Below are 19526 nucleotides of genomic sequence, written 5' to 3'. Positions count from 1 at the left end.
AATCTTTATGACTAGGATTTTAGAGTTTTACTTACATCGACTCATTCCGTGGTAAATTTAGGTACCTACCACACCATTCAACACGATGTCGCAACTACACCCAATAATTTGAAAACCAAGCGTGTAGATCTTTCCATACCTACTTATATTGACACCTACGTATGAAAGGATAATAAACTAATATTTTTGAACGTACCATTAATGATGTCGATGACTTCCTCAACCTCATTAGGTTGTTACACAGATCTGACAACTAAAACGGCATTGTGCCGGAGTCACAATTAGAAAAATTAGCGAAGTACGGTGTGATACGTACCAATTCACAATTTAGATTTAATCTACATATAGTTTGTTGTCTTAAGCACCTACGTAAGATAATTTAAACAGTCAAACCCACTTGACTTGGTCATTCAATCATATTAAGATTATCTATGTATCTGCTTTAGGTTATGTTTGATTACATTAGGTATCTTAAATTCCTTAAAACAACAGACTATTATACTACTCAATACTTTGGATTGTACAAAAATAGTGCATGATAAGATAACTATTATATAGGTACTTACGTGCAAGAAACTTTGCCACTTGCAAATAATGTATTCAAAATTGGTTCCTTAAAAGTCTTAATTTACAAGACTAATAATTAGATCCACCGAATAACGACGTTCTAGTTTGCAAAGGTACGAAACAAGAAAATTGGGATCAACCTGTAATATTGGCACAACTTTTAATGAAGTTAAAAACATTAATATTATATTTCTAGAATCATAAATGCACATTATACTCATTATACTTCTCAGTAATGTTAATCTTACTCTTCCTAATTATATTATTTAATGATACTGAAGCCATTTCTCACTAAACATTAAGGTACTGCCCGAGGATAATATGGTCAGGTTAACCTTGGTGCCCTATACAAAAATATACGAAGGAAGGGCTATTGGAGCGGAATGATTGCTCTATTTTTACCAGGCCGATCACGTAAAGAATGGTGTTTTTGACCAGCCAAAATGTTGGCGGTCAATTAGTGACCATGGAATAGTACCAATGTTTAATCAACCGGATACCTATCTGTTGTTCTTTTTGTGATCATATTAAGCAAATAACCATATTAACCTCAGGAACCTTTAAGTCGTCATAAAGACACTTTTTTTCTTATTACCTACTATCATAATTAATATTACTGTGTATAATGCCAAAAAACTATTCCCTAGTCACGAAAGAAATGAACGCCAACGCAACAAAAGTTACATACCTAAATTTAATCATATTTTTAGGGTCCCGTACCAAAAAGGTATAAAAGGAACCCTTACGGTGCGACTCTGTCCGTCTGTCTGTCACATGGCTGAATATCTCAAGAACTACTTAAGCTATCGATTTGAAATTTGGAATAGGCTAACTCAAACACATTGGAAGCGATTATTTTTTATTCATTATGGAAAAAGCCCAATATAAAGAGGGGGCAAAATTTCAAAGTCTGGTTACTAGGTCGAGTATGATACCTATCATTTGAAACAGCTCAAATTGAACATTACTAAACAATTTTTTTTTCATAGTGGAGAAAGTTTACTTGTGAAGGAAAATGTAAACAAAATACCGTTTACGTATTGTACGTTACTTTGAGTGTACGTGTTTTGAGCAGCTGTATGTCGCAGGCCGTGAAACATTAAACGTAATGAATCAGCAACAAGCCAATCAATGTCAAGAAGATACAAACTAATTTAAGCTGTATATAATGGATGTTGTTAGCGTACCAATGATGACAAACTTGCGCGCAAACATCCATTTGGTCCAGCACTAGACGCCAACATGGTCGCAAAGCATATCTTGACCACGGCAGCTAATAATTACTGCCTGGTACAATTTTAAATGGTTAAATGGTCGGGGATGGACGTCTCTGTGCAGTCCATGCATCCAACAGAGCCATCAAAGTATCCTGGTCACGGCACCAAAATGTAACATATACCGTTACTTAATTTCGTAACTTACATAAGAATAGAATTCGGTAGAATTCGGAGTACAGTCGGTTTAGGACTGCGGACGGTTGGGCGGGTCACGCAGTTCCAGCACGTGTTGGACTGGCTCGGGGCGGCCGTCGGCACCAACTCGCGCCGGCACCACTACGCCCTCTGACACCATCTTGTCGAATAAGTTCACCAACTTCATCGCCTCGTACTCTTTCTGCAAGAACAGATTAGGTTATAGGTAGGATCAGAGGTAGATTCGAAATGCAAGGGCAGAGCTTTGAGAATACGTTTTATTTCTTAGAACGCGGCGAACATGGCCTGGGAGCCGAACCCTTCAAGGCAACTGAAACAATATGATTACAAATCCATAATATTGACATTCCGTCACAGATTTAAATATTGAATACATTCCGAAATAACAACCTCTACAGTACAAGTACTAGGTTTTACAGTCACATAATGAGATTTGGAAAAGTACTTTAGACAAAAATGTTCCGTAGGGTAACGCGTGTAATGTTGCTACTCGTAAACACCGTCTGCTCAAGCCTCAGTCAGGTGAATAAATTTACTTATTCCTATGTGAGAATGACGGGACATTCGAATCCGTCCGGTTCTTTTCATAGAAATGATTCAATCTAATATAAATAAGAGTGAATCGTTGGAGACGTCAGCTTACGTGATCGAGGCAAAACAGATGGGAATACATGTTTAGTTATATTTACGCAGATAAAAAGGGAGCACAATGTAATCCCATCTTTAACTGTTTACTGTCGATACTAATAATTAAACCACTAATAATAATAAAAGGCTTTTCGAAGCTTTTAAAAATGTGGATAACTGAAGATGTAGGTATATGCACGGTATTTTATGTAAGTATAAGGAAAATACAATGTCTCAAGTTTAATAGTATTATAATCAACAAGTATTTTTCTCTGTTTCAACGCGTATTGTGTTACCGGTGAGGCCCTGTTTCAGCCTGCGGTTAGCCCGACCGCACCTACAAGGTTATGTTGCGCTCGCATCGTTACAATCTCAATTACGGTTTCGAGTTTTTTTTTTTTTTTTTTTTTTTTTTTTTTTTTTTTTTTCGAGTTTTAAGTAGGCACATTAAGAATATATTTGTCAAATGTCATTTTTGATACAAGCTTTTGTCCCTGACTGTATTTTTTTTTTCAACAGTCAACTAATACTCATCGAGACAATTCTAACAACCAAAACACAATGAGGTTGCATTGTTTTATCACAGAGTTCCTATGGCCTCATCCACTTACATAAGTATGCAAAATTTCGGCTCAATCAAATAGGTAATGGGAACTGGGATTTTATTACAAACATACAGACAACGGGACGGGTTAAACTAAATAAAAGCTTGTAAAATTCAGACAGAATGAACAAATGAAACTATAAAAGCATAATTTAATTTAATCAGACATCAGACAAAATGTAACGTTTGGGGTTAGAATACCTGTTCATCGGTCATGCCCTCAAAAGGGTTGGGTCGGGGCGGGCGCGTGCAGCCGACCACGGGGTCGATGGCGGGCGCGGCGGCGCGGTACTCCTCCGTGTCCGAGTCGTCGCTGCTGGACGAGTAGCGGCCCGAGGCGCCGCGCGCGCCCAGCAGGCCCTTCTGCGCGAGGTGCCCCGCGGCGTTTCCGAAACCAGTGTACTTCACCATACGACCCACTGTACGGAAAGCGAAACATTGCTAATTCAACAATGATATTATATAACCATAGATAGGTTATACTCATACTTGAGGAGCATAAAAAATACTTCCATATTTATTTCTGTGCCTACGAAGAAATCTGTTATTTTTGATTAATTTTCTCATTCCATCCATCTTTGTCACACTCGTTGTTAAACATAAGGTCGTCTCTTTCTCTTTCGGTGTGCGGGAGCTCGTTAGCACGTGCACATTTCTCGCTTGTCCAGCCGCGACTAAAGGCAACTTGTCCAATTTGTCACAAGGTAAGCGCTTCAATTTTGGAACGCCTATAACCTATCTTGAGTTATAAATCATTGTAATTCAATTATACATTGTTCTTGCTATTTCGGAAACGCAGCAATATATGGTCTTAATAAAGGCTACAAAATTGCCCGTTTTAAGTGATAGTCAAAGTGAAATACAAACACATGCTTAGGCCTATGGCAATAAAGGTGTGTTGCAATATTTTTGGTCACGTGCTTTTCATATTTTAAAACAAATGGACCTAATGGGGTCCCGTTGTTTCCCATAAAGTTTTAAGTCATAATGTATTGCTTGTCATATTATCATTAGTCATAAAACTGAAACCGTTAACATTTCAGGATTTTCGTTAGGTTATCCTATAGATAGGTTAGGTTAGGTTTGTTTGTGAACCAAAGTGACGCGTTTCTGAACCAAATTAATTATGACTAACGAAAATGCGGGCAAACAATACATTATGGCTTAAAACTATTTGGGAAACAATCGAGACCCGGACCTAATACCTATTATTTTTAATTTTATATAATGATAAACCAACGTTATACATAGTAAAAACGTATAATTGTTGAAATACATCGCAATTATAGAACCCAAAAGAGCAGTAATCAGCCCGTATAGCAGTCCCAACTTTTCTCGGGTGGTCAGGACCAGCACACCTCGATGCGGCACAGATCAACCACCGCGCAACCACCTAAGCAAACCCCTTACCTTTGCACAGAATGAAGATAAACCACCTTGGCCACTGTAGCATGTTTGCACAGCTTACTGGCCCGCTCGGGCAGGACACGTCGTGCAAATCCGCGCAGCCACCTCATCAAACCTTACCTTCTCCTTGCACATAATGAAGATAAACTCGGCAACCAAGTCCCGGATAGCACCCACGGGCATGGTAAGCAGGCGACACAGCTGGTTGCGCAGCTCGCTACCCCGCTCGGGCAGGACACGTCGAAAAACCCGCGCAGCCACCTCAGCAAACCTTACCTTTCTCCTTGCACATAATGAAGATAAACTCGGCAACCAAGTCCCGAATAGCGCCCACGGGTGTAGTAAGCAGGCGACATAGCTGGTTGCGCAGCTCGCTACCCCGCTCAGGCGGGACACGTCAAACAAACCCGCGCAGCCACCTCATCAAACCTTACCTTTCTCCTTGCACATAATGAAGATAAACTCGGGAACCAAGTCCCGAATAGCGCCCACGGGCGTGGTAAGCAGGCGGCACAGCTAGTTGCGCAGCTCGCTACCCCGCTCGGGCGGGACACGTCGAACAAACCAGCGCAGCCACCTCAGCAAACCTTACCTTTCTCCTTGCACATAATGAAGATAAACTCGGCAACCAAGTCCCGAATAGCGCCCACGGGTGTAGTAAGCAGGCGACACAGCTGGTTGCGCAGCTCGCTACCCCGCTCAGGCGGGACACGTCGAACAAACCCGCGCAGCCACCTCAGCAAACCTTACCTTTCTCCTTGCACATAATGAAGATAAACTCGGCAACCAAGTCCCGAATAGCGCCTACGGGTGTAGTAAGCAGGCGGCACAGCTGGTTGCGCAGCTCGCTGCCCCGCTCGGGCAGGACACGTCGAAAAACCCGCGCAGCCACCTCAGCAAACCTTACCTTTCTCCTTGCAAATAATGAAGATAAACTCGGCAACCAAGTCTCGAATAGCGCCCACGGGTGTAGTAAGCAGGTGACACAGCTGGTTGCGCAGCTCGCAACCCCGCTCAGGCGAAACACGTCAAACAAACCCGCGCAGCCACCTCAGCAAACCTTACCTTTCTCCTTGCACATAATGAAGATAAACTCGGCAACCAAGTCCCGAATAGCGCCCACGGGTGTAGTAAGCAGGCGACACAGCTGGTTGCGCAGCTCGCTACCCCGCTCAGGCGGGACACGTCGAACAAACCCGCGCAGCCACCTCAGCAAACCTTACCTTTCTCCTTGCACATAATGAAGATAAACTCGGCAACCAAGTCCCGAATAGCGCCCACGGGTGTAGTAAGCAGGCGACACAGCTGGTTGCGCAGCTCGCTACCCCGCTCGGGCGGGCGGGACACGTCGCGCAGCGGCGGCAGCACGCGCGCCCGGAGCCACTTGCGCGCCACGCGCGTTCGCACCGCCTTGTTCATCACGGTTAGTATCGGGGATAGGTTCTCGCATTGGTTCTTTGTGTTCTGAAATTAAAAAGAACTCACTGCAGCCTTCCGTATTCTTAAAAATGTCTAGATGCGATGTAGGCTCCCCACTGGCTTGAAAAATCAAGATTCATTAACGTAAAATGCGCAATGCGAAAGCGTCTAAGATTAAATGAACGCTCTGCTGATAATTGGTGGAACATGGATCCTTCATGAACTACTTGTGGCATTAAGAATGACAACAATTTTACAGCTGAATGATTTAGTTTTATATTCCCAACATTGACAAAGTGGCGCAGGTAAATTTCAACCATAACGGTTCTTGAGATAGAGCCCACTGACAGCCAGACGAACGGAAGGACAGCGTCAACTTAGTAATAATGTTCCGACTTCGGGTGCGGATGCCTAAAGGTTAAAATAGGAATTAAAATAAGTAGAATTTACCGTGGTGTTTGACAACCTGTACTGCAAGAGCTGCACAAGGGACTGCAACGCGTCCATGTTCCTTCCCTCGAATGTACACTCTGCAATCTCCCCAGGGTTCAGGTCTGGGGTTAGATATGCGTAATATGGTGGTGGCACGCTGCAAATATTTTAGCTTTCATTGATCTTCACCATATTAGATAGGTAAATAAAAAGTAAAGACTAATAATCAACATATTTTTAAGGCTAGTCACGTGATATGGATAGCAGGATAAAAATATTTAGCTTTTTTCTATATTCTAAAACTTATTTTACTTATTCGAAACCTATAATGGTCAACCAGACAAAAATTGGCAGTGAAATTTGAATAAACAGCATTAGCGAATATAATTGAATTTGATTTGAGTTAAATACAAAACAAATGCAATTCTATTCCAATATTACAAGAACGTTTAACCGCCAAAGACGTCAATTGACGCGCGCGGCTACAGCCCAATATCGACCTTTGTACATTCCGACAAGGTTCACAATAACGTCGATAACACTACTCATAACTGTTACGACAATGGGCAGTGATTCAGGTGGTGGAAAGAGATATGACATGAATAACTATTATAGGTTAACATGATCACATAAGTAGCTTATAATTTTAATTTATTTTATTTTATTTCATATCATGGAAAATTATTTGTAACTTATATAACATTAAGGGTGGATGCTTGTCCAATTATAGGTAACCACAGCTTGTTCCATTATCTTAGGACATACAATATAGGTACATTAGGAGTATTAGGTCATTTAGACTTAAGCTAATAATAAATATAATTAAAATAATAACAATTAAAATTAAAATTTAACAGATTTCAAAAGAATATAAGGTAATTGTGAGTATTAATTTGCACTTTGCAACAGAAAAGTGACAAAATAACATAATATCATTAATATTAACATAATTTAAATAGGAGGAAAGACAATATTATGATGAAAATACTCAGGGAGATAAAGATACAATAAAATTGTTGTAGACTAAACCTAACATGCACATTACCGTCTCTCGCAGTGCTGGGAGCTTAAATACTTCAGCACTTTTCTTTTAAAATCTATGAAGCTGTTACTATGTATATCAACTTCCATTTTAATATCATATTTTCAATTTACCTGGTCAACAAATTAGCGACATTACTTCGCAACTCCATCAATTTCTCCTCGTCAGTAGTCTTGGTATACAGCAGGGAGGTCAGCACAGGCATCAACTTGAGGTACATTGCCTCATCTGCCTCAGTTTCACTGTCCTCGCTGCCAGGCCGAACGATGAGGTTGAACATGGCCTTTAGGATCTCACAGGCTATGGCTTGCTGATTATCCTGATTCAAAAAATAGTTATGTTAGTAGTTAATAGTTTAAATAATTTAATTCACGCTTCATGTACTCAGGTCTGTTTGTAACACACATAAAACCTAATGAGTTTGCAACAAAGATAGTTGTCATCAGTTTATTGAAAAGAGTTTTTTTGCAAAGATTGAAATTAATAATGAATCACCAACTTACCGTAAAGAAAATGTGTTGATCCTGATCCATAGCACCCTCGGTACTAGATGAGGCTTCCCTGAGCAGCTCATTAAGACAGCAGACCAAATAGTCCAACCCGTGCAGCTCATCTCTTATCTTAGACTTTATATCCGACCTTAGTGCAGTCAAGATAAACAGCAACTTAATGTCAAACAGCATGATTTCATCTTTGAAAGGAATGTCTTTGTAAATCCTGAGTCTGGCCACCAGGCTTTGGGCAATGCTGGTGTGGGCGCAGAGCGCCCGCGCCACCTCACTGTTGTAAGCAATGTTGCACAGACACTTCAAAGCCTCAATGGCAGTGTCCTTCTGTGGCAACTCCAAAGGGGCCATGTTTTCTTCATTGATACCAATGAAATTGTACAATCCCCCATGCTCTATTAAGGTTGTTATCCATTTTTCACAAATCAAATTTTCGAGTTCTGATTTGTCTCGGCTACAAAAATATGAAAGACTGATTTTTATATGCATATTAAACAAGAACTATACAGTAGATTGCTACACTCATATCAGTGTAAGCAGAACAGCATAAATACTTAACTTAAAAGATCTTAATTAAATATTTATTTGAATGAAATTTCCTCAAAATCGTTACTGGCTTACTAAACAGGTAATAGTTCAAACCTTAACACTCTAATGGCAGCTAAGCAAAGAGTATGAATCGGCGCCGACGTCTTATTTTGAAGATGCTGGAACAACGCAGCCCACAAAATCACTCGTTTGTTACTTTCAGCTAAATTTGGAAATAAAAATGTACTCTCGTTCTGAAAAGTTAATTTTACTTTAGTAACTGAAGAACTATTAAATTAATATAATAGATAGGTAAGAAATACAAAATATTTACATTTTTGATGAAGTCCTGTAAGACTTGTGCTACCTCTTGCAGCTTATCACCGCTGCTAATTAGTTCGATCTCATCATGTTCCATGATATTGTTTGTTTATATCACTGCGACAAAAACAATCTCACTTCAATCAGATTAAACGTATCTGTATACCAATCACCGTAAAGCACTTGTGCAAAGCTAATTATTATTTTTCGTTATTATATCATACACAAGAAACACCTGCATACATGTATTAATCACGCATAAATTAAATACAAGGCCCTGTCGTCAATATAGCTAGATCTGAGCAACTAGATGGCCTAGATTGGCCCATGAAGTTATATTTTTTAAACTGGAGCGAGTTGTCACTTTTTTTGCCATACTAATTTGGACCTTATCACCGAGACAGAAAGTTGTTCGTACCAGACTAGAGAAAACGGTCCACTTGAGATAGAAAAACCAGAGCCCTGTGTCTCACTCGCACATGTTGCCAATGTTAAAAAGATACCATTGTGGTAGAAATTATATCAATAAACTACTGAATTTAATTACCTTCTTATACAATTTTAGTGCTTTATTCAGATTAGAGTTCTGATATCTTTTAAGTAATTTGTAAATAATTATGATGCCAATATTATTAACTGATTAAACCAAGCGCATACTCAGCAAAAAAAACCTAAATTTTAGTATGGTAGAATTTGTAGTAACTTTAAATATTAATTGGTATCCCCAACTTGATGACATTTCTTCAAAACACGTGAATGCGAAATTTCTTAAAAATTGTGAAGAAATGTTGTGTTAAAGGTTGTTGGAGTGAAATAATTGCTAATTGTGGAATATTGTTTCACAAGAAAGCCACAATTATTACACTTTACTATAAAAATACAAGACAACATTGTCAAACTCATTAGGGTGACTATGATGTCGGCACGTTGTGAATCGGTCTCACAGAATTCTTATTATTAACGTAGGTAATGTAAAAGTAAGTTTAACTTAATAGGTATTATGTCTTTATTTCGGCATGTTTAATTTAAGATTTGTTATAAAATAAATTGCCAAAATTTAAAACCAAAGTGCTTAACTCCTTAAACATTACAGACTCTCACCTCACTATGTTACCGACGCCCGGTAACACGATACATACGTTTAGCGGAGGTATATTCTATTTATTTATTATATATTATTATCATTCTCAAATAAGATCACACTTTATCATTGACATGTTTATTTACATACTGCCATGACAACGTCAAATTATTTAAACATAGGTAAAGAGTCTTGAAAAGGAGTCCGCAACACAAATGTCAAATAACATTGAGTTTTTCTTTATTGATTTAAATGCCATTTAAATTATGAGTGGCCACCTTACGGGGCTTACGGTCACGTGATCGCCTTACGCTGTCTCGAGTTTATCATTTTTTCCTCACTTCAAAAAGTGCCCAGTGCCGCTAAAGAAATTTTCACTTCAAAAAGCTGAAGTGGACAAAAGGGAAGCCTACCTTTATGAACATACCATGAGTGAGTGCGAAAGAGGCCGACTACAAATGAAAAAAAAAACCTGACTACTTAAAATTTCACTTTATTTAGAAAATGACACACCCTACTGATATATTCCATGTTATGTTATCCTAATATCCCACATACAGATGTCTTATGGTCACCCTAATTAGAACGAGATGCAGGGCTCTAGTTTGACTTCTCATGTGGACACACTTTTTGGTCAATGTACTCGATCCAGTTTATTAACTCTAAATCCGTGGATTGGCCTAGATTATCTAGCTTAGCCAGGCTAGTGGAGGTGGGGGTTGGGTTGGGGTTTTTTGACAACTTTGTCTGCTGTCACATGGCTGTCACTTGGCTGTCACGCTGTCAGTGTAAACAAGAAAAGTGGTAAAAGATTCTATTAAGCTTAGTTTGGACACTTCGGACATCAAATATACTTTGTCAAACAACTTGGTCAGTATAAAAAGGCGCGAAATTAAAATTTTTTATGGGACGATACAAGGACGATATCCCTTCATGCCTACATTTTTCAAATTTGCCACCTTTTTCTACTGACAAGATCTGCTTGACCAGCTATAGCCTACATTTTTTTAAATGCCGCTTTTTTCTACTGACGGATATATATAGCTGGTCAAAGAAATCTTGTCATTAAAAAGAGGCGCGAAATTAAAATTTTCTATGGGACGATATCCCTTTGCGCCTACATTTTTCAAATTTGCCGCCTTTTTCTACTGTCAAGATCTGGTTGACCAAGTATAGGAGCATTATATACAAATCGATTAAAAATTAACCTGGAACAACTTTACATAAACAGCACAGCTGTCAGCTGTCATTGAGGTTGTCATTTGAAGAGAGGAGCTGCTTTTTATGAAAATCGTCGGAATTAGTAATTAATCAACAAATTGTGGCCTAATAATGGCTTCTGTAGCTTTGACAGGCCACTTTGCAAATAAACTCATACGTAAGTTTATTTGAAATAATTTGAAACCATCAAATACAAGCTACTTAACTCTTACATAATTCCAGCTTTTTTGATGGATGTAATCAATTTGCCTTGTTTACTAACTGTCGATATTTTAAATTTTCAGCCAAAAGTGGGTCCCTGAGTGTTGTTTACATCAAGTCATCGGCATACAGCACGGACGGGAGGCCTAACCTTGCAGCGTATAAGCGCGGCACGGGCGGCCGCAGCAGCTTCAATGGCATCGTCGCCACAGTCTTCGGCGCCACGGGATTTGTGGGCCGCTATGTCGTCAATAAATTAGGAAAAATCGGCACACAGGTACTTTAAAAATTATGGAATCACAAATCATTTAAAATGTCTAAAGTAACCACCATTTCTTTGGATATAGTATAGTAATAGTTATTGTGAAGTCAGAGGTATGACTCTCTAAAATTATACTTAAACTCTGAAAAGTTATTTTTTAACACCATTGAGCAGTTATTTTATTTTATGGAAATCCATAAGTCAATGGATATTTTGCATAAATTTTTGTGTCCCCAAATTGAAATTTCGTGTTTATTCCGCTCAGAATGAGGTACTCTTCAAACCTACCAAATTTAATTAAAATATGGCAATAAAATAAAATCAACAACAAAATAAATATTGGCAGTGTGTAATTGTCAAATTTTCATAGGAACTTGATTTTTATGATAGCACATCCACACCCCGTCACTGAAAATCTGTTAGTCCTGCTTTGGTAACTCGACTCGTCCCCTACACTTAGTACATAGGGCCCGTTTAAGTTCTGACCCTTTGTTAATTTGACCAAGATGATTTAAACCAGCGGTCGGCAACCCACGGCCCGTGAACATGTCACTTGCGGCCCGCGAGCCTCCTTGGCTATTTTGTTTGACAAACGACAATGTCTGATAAAGTCATAAATATTAACAAAGCGCAGCCCGCATCAACTTCGTAAACTACTATGTGGCCCTTGGCTGCTAAAAGGTTGCCGACTGCTGATTTAAACTATCAAATTAAGTTATCTGAAGGATCATACAGTGATGCAATCCTGAAGCAAATATTTAATTATGCAAAGAAGGTCATTGTTCATATATTTTTATAATAACTAACATTTCGGGGTGAGACCTGCAACGCAATAACAAATTAATAAACTAATATTAACCACATAATAATTATTAATATTTCCTCGCTTCATTGTTCATATAATTAGTTTGCATAATTGTAGTTTATTCAATCTACTGGCAACATATTGCACGCTTATTTTTAGAGATTTTTGAAAAATAAGTAATTCTATTGACTAAAAAATCTACCCCACCCCAACCCATCTTGGTGGGGTCGCTTTATAATTAACATGAAATAACAACAATTAATTATAAAAGATTAAAGAATACCATCTATTTGTTCTGAACCTGGGGGTAAGGGCCTAAGGGGTAAGACAAGTATTCTACGAGAATAACACCAACTAAATCACCAACAATGAATTTGTATTTGCTTGTATTATTGGCTGGAATCATTTTAAACAGAGGGAGAAAAATCATTTTCCCAAATAACTCAAGGAGGTTAGGAATCACTGATTTATGTGAAAACAAATATTTGTTTAACAAAATGTAGTTTTCTGGGTATTAAATAGGTAGCTATATTTATTTTAAACTCATATTAATATAATTTTCAAAACTATGTTTGTTGTTAATAGTGTTTATTATATTTTTTCTTATATTTTTAAGCCCATTCAAAAGTTAGCGGGGGCACATTAGTAAATGGACTATTGTCGAGATTATTTTCTCAAGTTGTCAATTAATCCAAAATTATGGTTTAAAAATACACATAGGTTTAAAATTTCATTGACATTAATTATACTTTATAGTTTTTGAATAATGGCTGTGACATACCGATGGTCATGAAGAACAATAAAGGTTCCAATTTTTCCACTTTGGCTATGGAACCCTAAAAAGGCATGCCCAAATGATTTAAAGAAAAGAGCAAAAACTCCTACACTTTACCCACAACAAGGTGCTTACTGAGATTGCCCTCTCAACCCCCAACCAATCAATGTACCCTCATTGTATATTATGTATTCTATTATAATTCTAATATATTAATGTAAACAAAGGCCACTTTAGTGTGTGATTCTTCATCCACTCACTTAATGCGAATATGATGTTGATGTCTATTAAAAGTCTTAATTTTGCTAAACATATTCATTTAAAATTACGGATTATTTTGAAGGATAAATAATTTCAATAGGACACTCCCTGGCTCATCATTTTTGTAATTTCAGATGATTATACCCTACCGCTGCGACTTCTATGATGCTCAACGTCTAAAAGTGGCTGGTGACTTGGGACAAGTGCTGTTCACCCCCTTCGACATTCGCGACGAGGAGTCAATTGCTAAGGCAGTGAGACATTCAAATGTGGTCATCAACTTGGTGGGCCGGGACTATGAAACTAAAAACTTCAAATTTAAGGATGTGCACGTAGATGGTGCTCGACGTCTGGCAAGGTAGGTTTAATAATTTTTTTTTTTAATTAGTGTTTTACACCATGATGTGTCATCATTTTTAGGACTCCACTTTGAATAGGCGGGTCCACACGCGATCACTTCGCGCGGCAATTTGAAAGGCAAAGGCGGCTCGTTCTGTGTGGTATACAGGCTGTGGCCTAACAGGTATTTATACCTTCCCTAGTACCTACTTATGAAAATTCCAATGTGCTATATACCATGACTAAAGTCATGTAACCCTTTGATTGCCAAGGACGCCCATACACGCGCACTCAAAGTCGTGTCCCCACTCCTCAGCGCCATGACGTGTAGGTACCTTTCCTTAATCCTTCCTTCCCTTCTCTCTAGAAGTTTTTTTTTTGTAATGAACACACCAACAGGTTAACGAACGTTTTATGAATTTTGATTGTTTGCATGGGTCGTCTGGGACACATTTTTTGAAACCAGCGCCTGGCGGTTAAGTGGAATAAAATTGCTATTATTATACTCAATAATTTAGGAGCAGACATTGAAAGAATACTTCTTATTTATCATAATTATTATATGTTCAGCTTGATGATTTTTTCACCAATCGGGTTAAAAACCCCCAAAATATAAATGGATTGAATGGTCTTGGAACTAGACAAGTCTGTAGTCTATGGTTTGTTTTTTTAAATATCTAAATTTTAAATACATGATTTATTCGACGATTATGGGTCTCCCCAAACTTATCGACGCGGAATCGGCAATGCCAATAGAAATGAAACTTTATGTCCACACAATAAGAGCGAAAAAGACGCCGACGCGTCGGCCGTCGACAGCCGAACGGAGCCGAACCGAACCTTACCTGTTTATGCTGTTTACTATCGGCTTTCGCCGAATCCGCGTCGATAAGTATGGGGAGACCCTATTTCGCCATACATTTTAAGCTCGTCATCCCTACATTGTAGGATCTCCCGAGAGATGGGAGTGGAGCGTTTCATCCACCTGAACTACTTGAACGCCGAGGAGCACCCGAAGCCGCTGGTGCTCCGCAAGCCGTCTATGTACAAGGTGACCAAGTTCCTGGGCGAGTGCGCGGTGCGCGAGGAGTTCCCCACCGCCACCATCATCCGCGCCTCCGACATCTACGGCTCAGAGGACAGGTTTATTAGGTACGGTTTATTTTTCTTGATAAATAGCGTGATGTGCTCGATTTTCATCATTCAAATAATACACCTTAATGTCGGCTATTGCGACAGATATTACATTAGTACCTAGGTAAATTAAAACGCAAGTAATCAACACATCTTTGCCATTAAATAGGTCACCTGCAATAATATGTTACTCTTAGAAGGCTGCAAAAATATATGTCACGCTCTTATGGCTCTACAAATAAGATCGAGTCAGATATTTTTACGGCCTTCGTTGTGTAACATATTATTGCTTATGCTAGATTTTTTTTAAGACTTCTGCAACACAAATAGTCCAAAATTCCACACTTCCAAATACCGCTGCCGTATTAAGACTATAACTTTTATAAGGCAGAGATTACTTCCCACCTGAATTTGAACTTTATTTCAAAGTGATAGGGTTCAATTTTGCATACTGACATTTATGAAGGGTTTAAGCTTAGCCACACAGGCTGCGCGATGTTTATTATGATGGTCACACACTCGAGGCGTTGTCTTTGACGAAGCCTTTTTTAGGTATCTAACATATGAAACAAAGTTTATTTTGATGTAGGCAAACATTGGTGATTTATTCGAATATTACTATTCCTAATACGACAAAAGTGGCCAAATATACCGGAACATCTCCTTAGTTCTTAAAAAAGGTGTGTTACGATATAGTTGGCCACTTTGACCGTGACTATTTGTAAGATGCTGAATAGGCACCCGCCTATTCACTACTGCCGAAATTGCCGCACGAAGCAACTCTAGGTCGGTGAAGGCGTGCCTGCGGCCGAGGCATTGCGATTTGCGGCCGAGGCAGGTACACAGAACGAGCAGCTTCGCGCGGCAATACTCGCGAGGCAGCTCGTTCTGTGTGGACCCACCTATTTTTTTTTTAATTTATTTATTTCAAAAAATACTTATGTCTAGGTATACAAAAGTTTCGCCAAACTGTAGACAGTTTGTTGGCGAATAGTGCGCTCTCGATTATTTTTATAAGTATGTACTTTATGCGTTATACCTACAGAGTACAGAGCAAACTGTATATATATATATATATATATATACTATTCTTAGGTTAAGTTAAATCTAAAGTTACCATGTATATATAATAATTCAACAAGACCGGTTTGTAACACTGTACGGTCAGCATGCGTAGGTACCTACTTCACCTCACACACAAACATCAGTGACACCTAAGATGCATAGGTATTAACTGTGAGAGTGGTGGGCCTAACCTAAGCGGATCGCAGGTACTTCGCGGGCCCGTGGCGCATCCACGGCACGTACCTGACGCTGCACCGCGCGGGGCTGGCCACGGTGAAGGCGCCCGTGTTCGTGTCGGACGTGGCGCAGGGCATCGTCAACGCGGCGCGCGACCCCGACACCAGGTGCCAGGTCTACCAGGCCGTCGGGTGAGCATTCTCATTATTTTTAGGGTTCCGTACCCAAAGGGTAAAAAAAGGGACCCTATTACTAAGACTCCGCTGTCCGTCTGTCACCAGGCTGTATCTCACGAACCGTGATAGCTAGACAGTTGAAATTTTCACAGATGATGTATTTCTGTTGCCGCTATAACAACAAATACTAAAAACAGAATAAAATAAAGATTTAAGTGGGGCTCCCATACAACAAACGTGATTTTTGACCGAAGTTAAGCAACGTCGGGCGGGGTCAATACTTGGATGGGTGACCGTTTTTTTTTGTTTTTGCTTGTTTTGCTCTATTTTTTGTTGATGGTGCGGAACCCTCCGTGCGCGAGTCCGACTCGCACTTGGCCGGTTTTTGAGCTCTAGTCAGGCTTTTATACTTATTCTAGTGCGTCGATTACACCTAAACGTCGTCTGATAGTCACCTACAATTAATGCGACTACCGTACGCTCAAAGGGCGTAAGGGACAAAATCGCGAAAATGAATTATGAACGCAGTTACACTTTGTACCTACCCCTTGAGCCTACGGTAATCGAATGCGTTGATTGCCAATTCAAAATGACATTAAGCGTAGATAATAAGAGTTGATTTGTTTTGCTATGTCACAATAAGGGTGACATTTTCAATTGTGAAAAAACCCTTTTTTCTTTAATAAAGATTTTAAAAAAAATGACATAACGTTTCAGACCAAAACGCTACCTGCTAGCGGACCTGGTGGACTGGTTCTACGCGCTGATGCGCAAGGACGAGAAGTGGGGCTACCGGCGCCTGGACATGAAGTTCGACCCCGTGCTCGGCGCCAAGGTGGCGCTCATCAACCTGCTGTCCCCGGGCTACCCTTTCGGCAACGTCACCTGGGAGGCCATTGAGAAGGTAAGGAGGCCTATTGAACTTAATCCACCCAAGACGCGACTTGCCAAGTCCAGAAAGTGTATACTTACGGTAGGACCTAAAGTATATAACAAAATCCAGCTGGAGTTGAAACAAACCATCAGCGACCAATGTTTCAATAAAAAACTTTAATCTAAACTGGTGTCTGACGCATACTACTCAATTGATGCCTTTTTCGAGACCCAACACTGTACCAAGTAAATAAAACTATATACCTACATATTAATAAACAACTTCTAGTTCACTGGCTCAGCCTTGCCTGCCCAACTATGTAAATATAATAAATAATTATAAGACTTGTATGTACCTGACGTGTAAAATTATATTTTTATCAATAAAGAATTGAAATTGAAAATTGAAATTGTAAGTGACCAAGAATAAAACAACGAACACTGAGTTTCTATACAAAATTCGTCGCGTGCCTTCAATATTCAGCGCCATCTGTTGAATAGAAATTGAGTTATTTAGACGAAATTGATAGAACTTAGCTGCCTTAAGGTACAAGTTGGAACCCGGCGACGTGAGGCGACTGCAGACTACACGTAGCAGCAGTGCCGGCCCGAGCCCTTGATCAGGGTAGAGCGAAATCGGGTTTTGGCGCCCTTCGTTGTTTTCTAGCGTATTTTACACCCCCCCCCCCCTCGCCACACTCGCATCTTTTAAATTCTCCTTTGCCATTTTGGCGCCCCCCTTGCCATCCGCTCCACTCGCTCTACCCTAGATCCGGCCCTGCGTAGCAGCGTCACGCACGACTGGTTTCTATGAAACACTATTCGAACTCAGCGACACGAATATCAGTAGTAGTAGTACCGCTGACGTCAGAGCGTTGGTTTATACTATACGGCGCTGCGGTATGCAGTCGGGTTCGAAACTAACACAGCGACATGACGCGGCGACGGACACGGCAGTTGTCTGCGGTCGCAACACGTTGCCGGGTTCCAATTTGTACCTTTAGTGTCGCCGCCTAAATATTGTAGGAACGCAATTTTCTATAAATACTTATTGTCAGTTTTCTTGTTTTATTCGTTCATGATAGCACTCAATATTGTTCGTTCAGGCCCCGTAGACAACATGTCAATCGCTAACGCTCCGTAGCGATCGAAACGCAACTGTCACACTAATATGGAAGAGTGATACGAGAGACACAAAGCGATTCGATGGCGAAGCGCAAGCGATTGTCACCTTGGCTAGGCCGCCAGATCTGTGATAGTGCAATAACATCATACTCCGAAATAGATACTATACGTTTGACAAAACTGTGCTAACGAACTATTTTTTACAATAAAATCTGATTATTTACCCTTTTGGACGCCAATTACCGATATATCCGCACCGTAGGTTCAACGCCAAATTTAATTTTTAAGTAATTGCTACTGTTTGACGTCATAAAGCGATTGTAAAATCCTATTATGAAAATAAATTATATGATATGATATGAAGACCGATTAATCGGTCACAGACCACAGAGCAACATAGACCTACGTGCATATGCATAAAGTTCAATCTCAGTTTTGACACTTCGGTGACGTGGCGTCAGCGTGGCAGCTTTTGTGTTTGACACGGCGTCGAAAAGGTTAATTTACTGAATAAATACTTATCTGCAACAGGAATCTACCACCGACGTTATCGACCCGAAGCTCCCAACGCTGCTGGACCTTGGAGTGAACCTGACCGAGATGGAGAACCAAGCCCCTTGGGAATTGAAACCTTTCCGCGCCTACCAGTACTACAACGACAAGCTTGGAGAGTTCGTTAAACCGGAAAACCCGAAAGTACAACAATGTTAGGTAATTAATTAGAATCAACAAATAAATCAAGTCGGGACATCATATTCTTTGTAGTTATATGTTCAACTTTTAATAAATTATGTTTGTTTTTATTCGGGTTTTATTACGCCAGTAGACATATGGTAGAGTAAAACTAGATAATCGACCTTTTTGACGCCAATGACTGATATATCCGCACCGTATCGTAGGTTAATTGCCAATGACGGATTAATCCGTCACAGACCAAAGCAACATCAACCTACGTGCATATACATAAACAAAGAGTAAAGTAAGTATATAGGTAATAAAGTTCAACTTCAGTTTTGACCCTTCAGTGACGTGGCGTCCGAGTGACAGCTTAGTCTAATTAAAGTGTTATAAGGTTTACAATGGCGCATTGTACGTTGTATTTTAACACATCGAAAACCCGACTATCGGGTATTTTATGATTTCGT

At 39.7% G+C, this 19526-nt stretch overlaps 3 protein-coding genes across 3 annotated transcripts in view; 1 reads left to right on the top strand and 2 right to left on the bottom strand.

Annotated features, from left to right (window-relative positions):
- Positions 1–19526, bottom strand: part of LOC134662524 (small ribosomal subunit protein eS10) — a 54350-nt gene that overhangs the window by 32518 nt on the left and 2306 nt on the right. The gene's annotated exons all lie outside the window — the stretch shown is intronic.
- On the bottom strand, positions 1991–9084 carry LOC134662532 (synembryn-A). The gene is made up of 8 exons (XM_063518794.1): positions 8900–9084; positions 8680–8819; positions 8035–8491; positions 7645–7850; positions 6508–6646; positions 5862–6102; positions 3433–3650; positions 1991–2181 (listed from the first exon to the last, which is right to left on the bottom strand). Exons 1-8 carry the CDS (start codon positions 8981–8983, stop codon positions 2029–2031), a joined length of 1638 nt encoding a protein of 545 aa, XP_063374864.1. The 5' UTR covers positions 8984–9084; the 3' UTR covers positions 1991–2028.
- LOC134662467 (NADH dehydrogenase [ubiquinone] 1 alpha subcomplex subunit 9, mitochondrial) lies at positions 11216–19184 on the top strand. The gene is made up of 7 exons (XM_063518696.1): positions 11216–11345; positions 11473–11666; positions 13627–13850; positions 14780–14983; positions 16237–16398; positions 17101–17287; positions 18913–19184. Exons 1-7 carry the CDS (start codon positions 11300–11302, stop codon positions 19090–19092), a joined length of 1197 nt encoding a protein of 398 aa, XP_063374766.1. The 5' UTR covers positions 11216–11299; the 3' UTR covers positions 19093–19184.

The sequence above is a fragment of the Cydia amplana genome, chromosome 3 (genome assembly GCF_948474715.1).
Source record: "Cydia amplana chromosome 3, ilCydAmpl1.1, whole genome shotgun sequence".
Classification (NCBI taxonomy): Eukaryota; Metazoa; Arthropoda; class Insecta; order Lepidoptera; family Tortricidae; genus Cydia; species Cydia amplana.
This window is presented reverse-complemented; position numbering and strand designations above follow the sequence as displayed.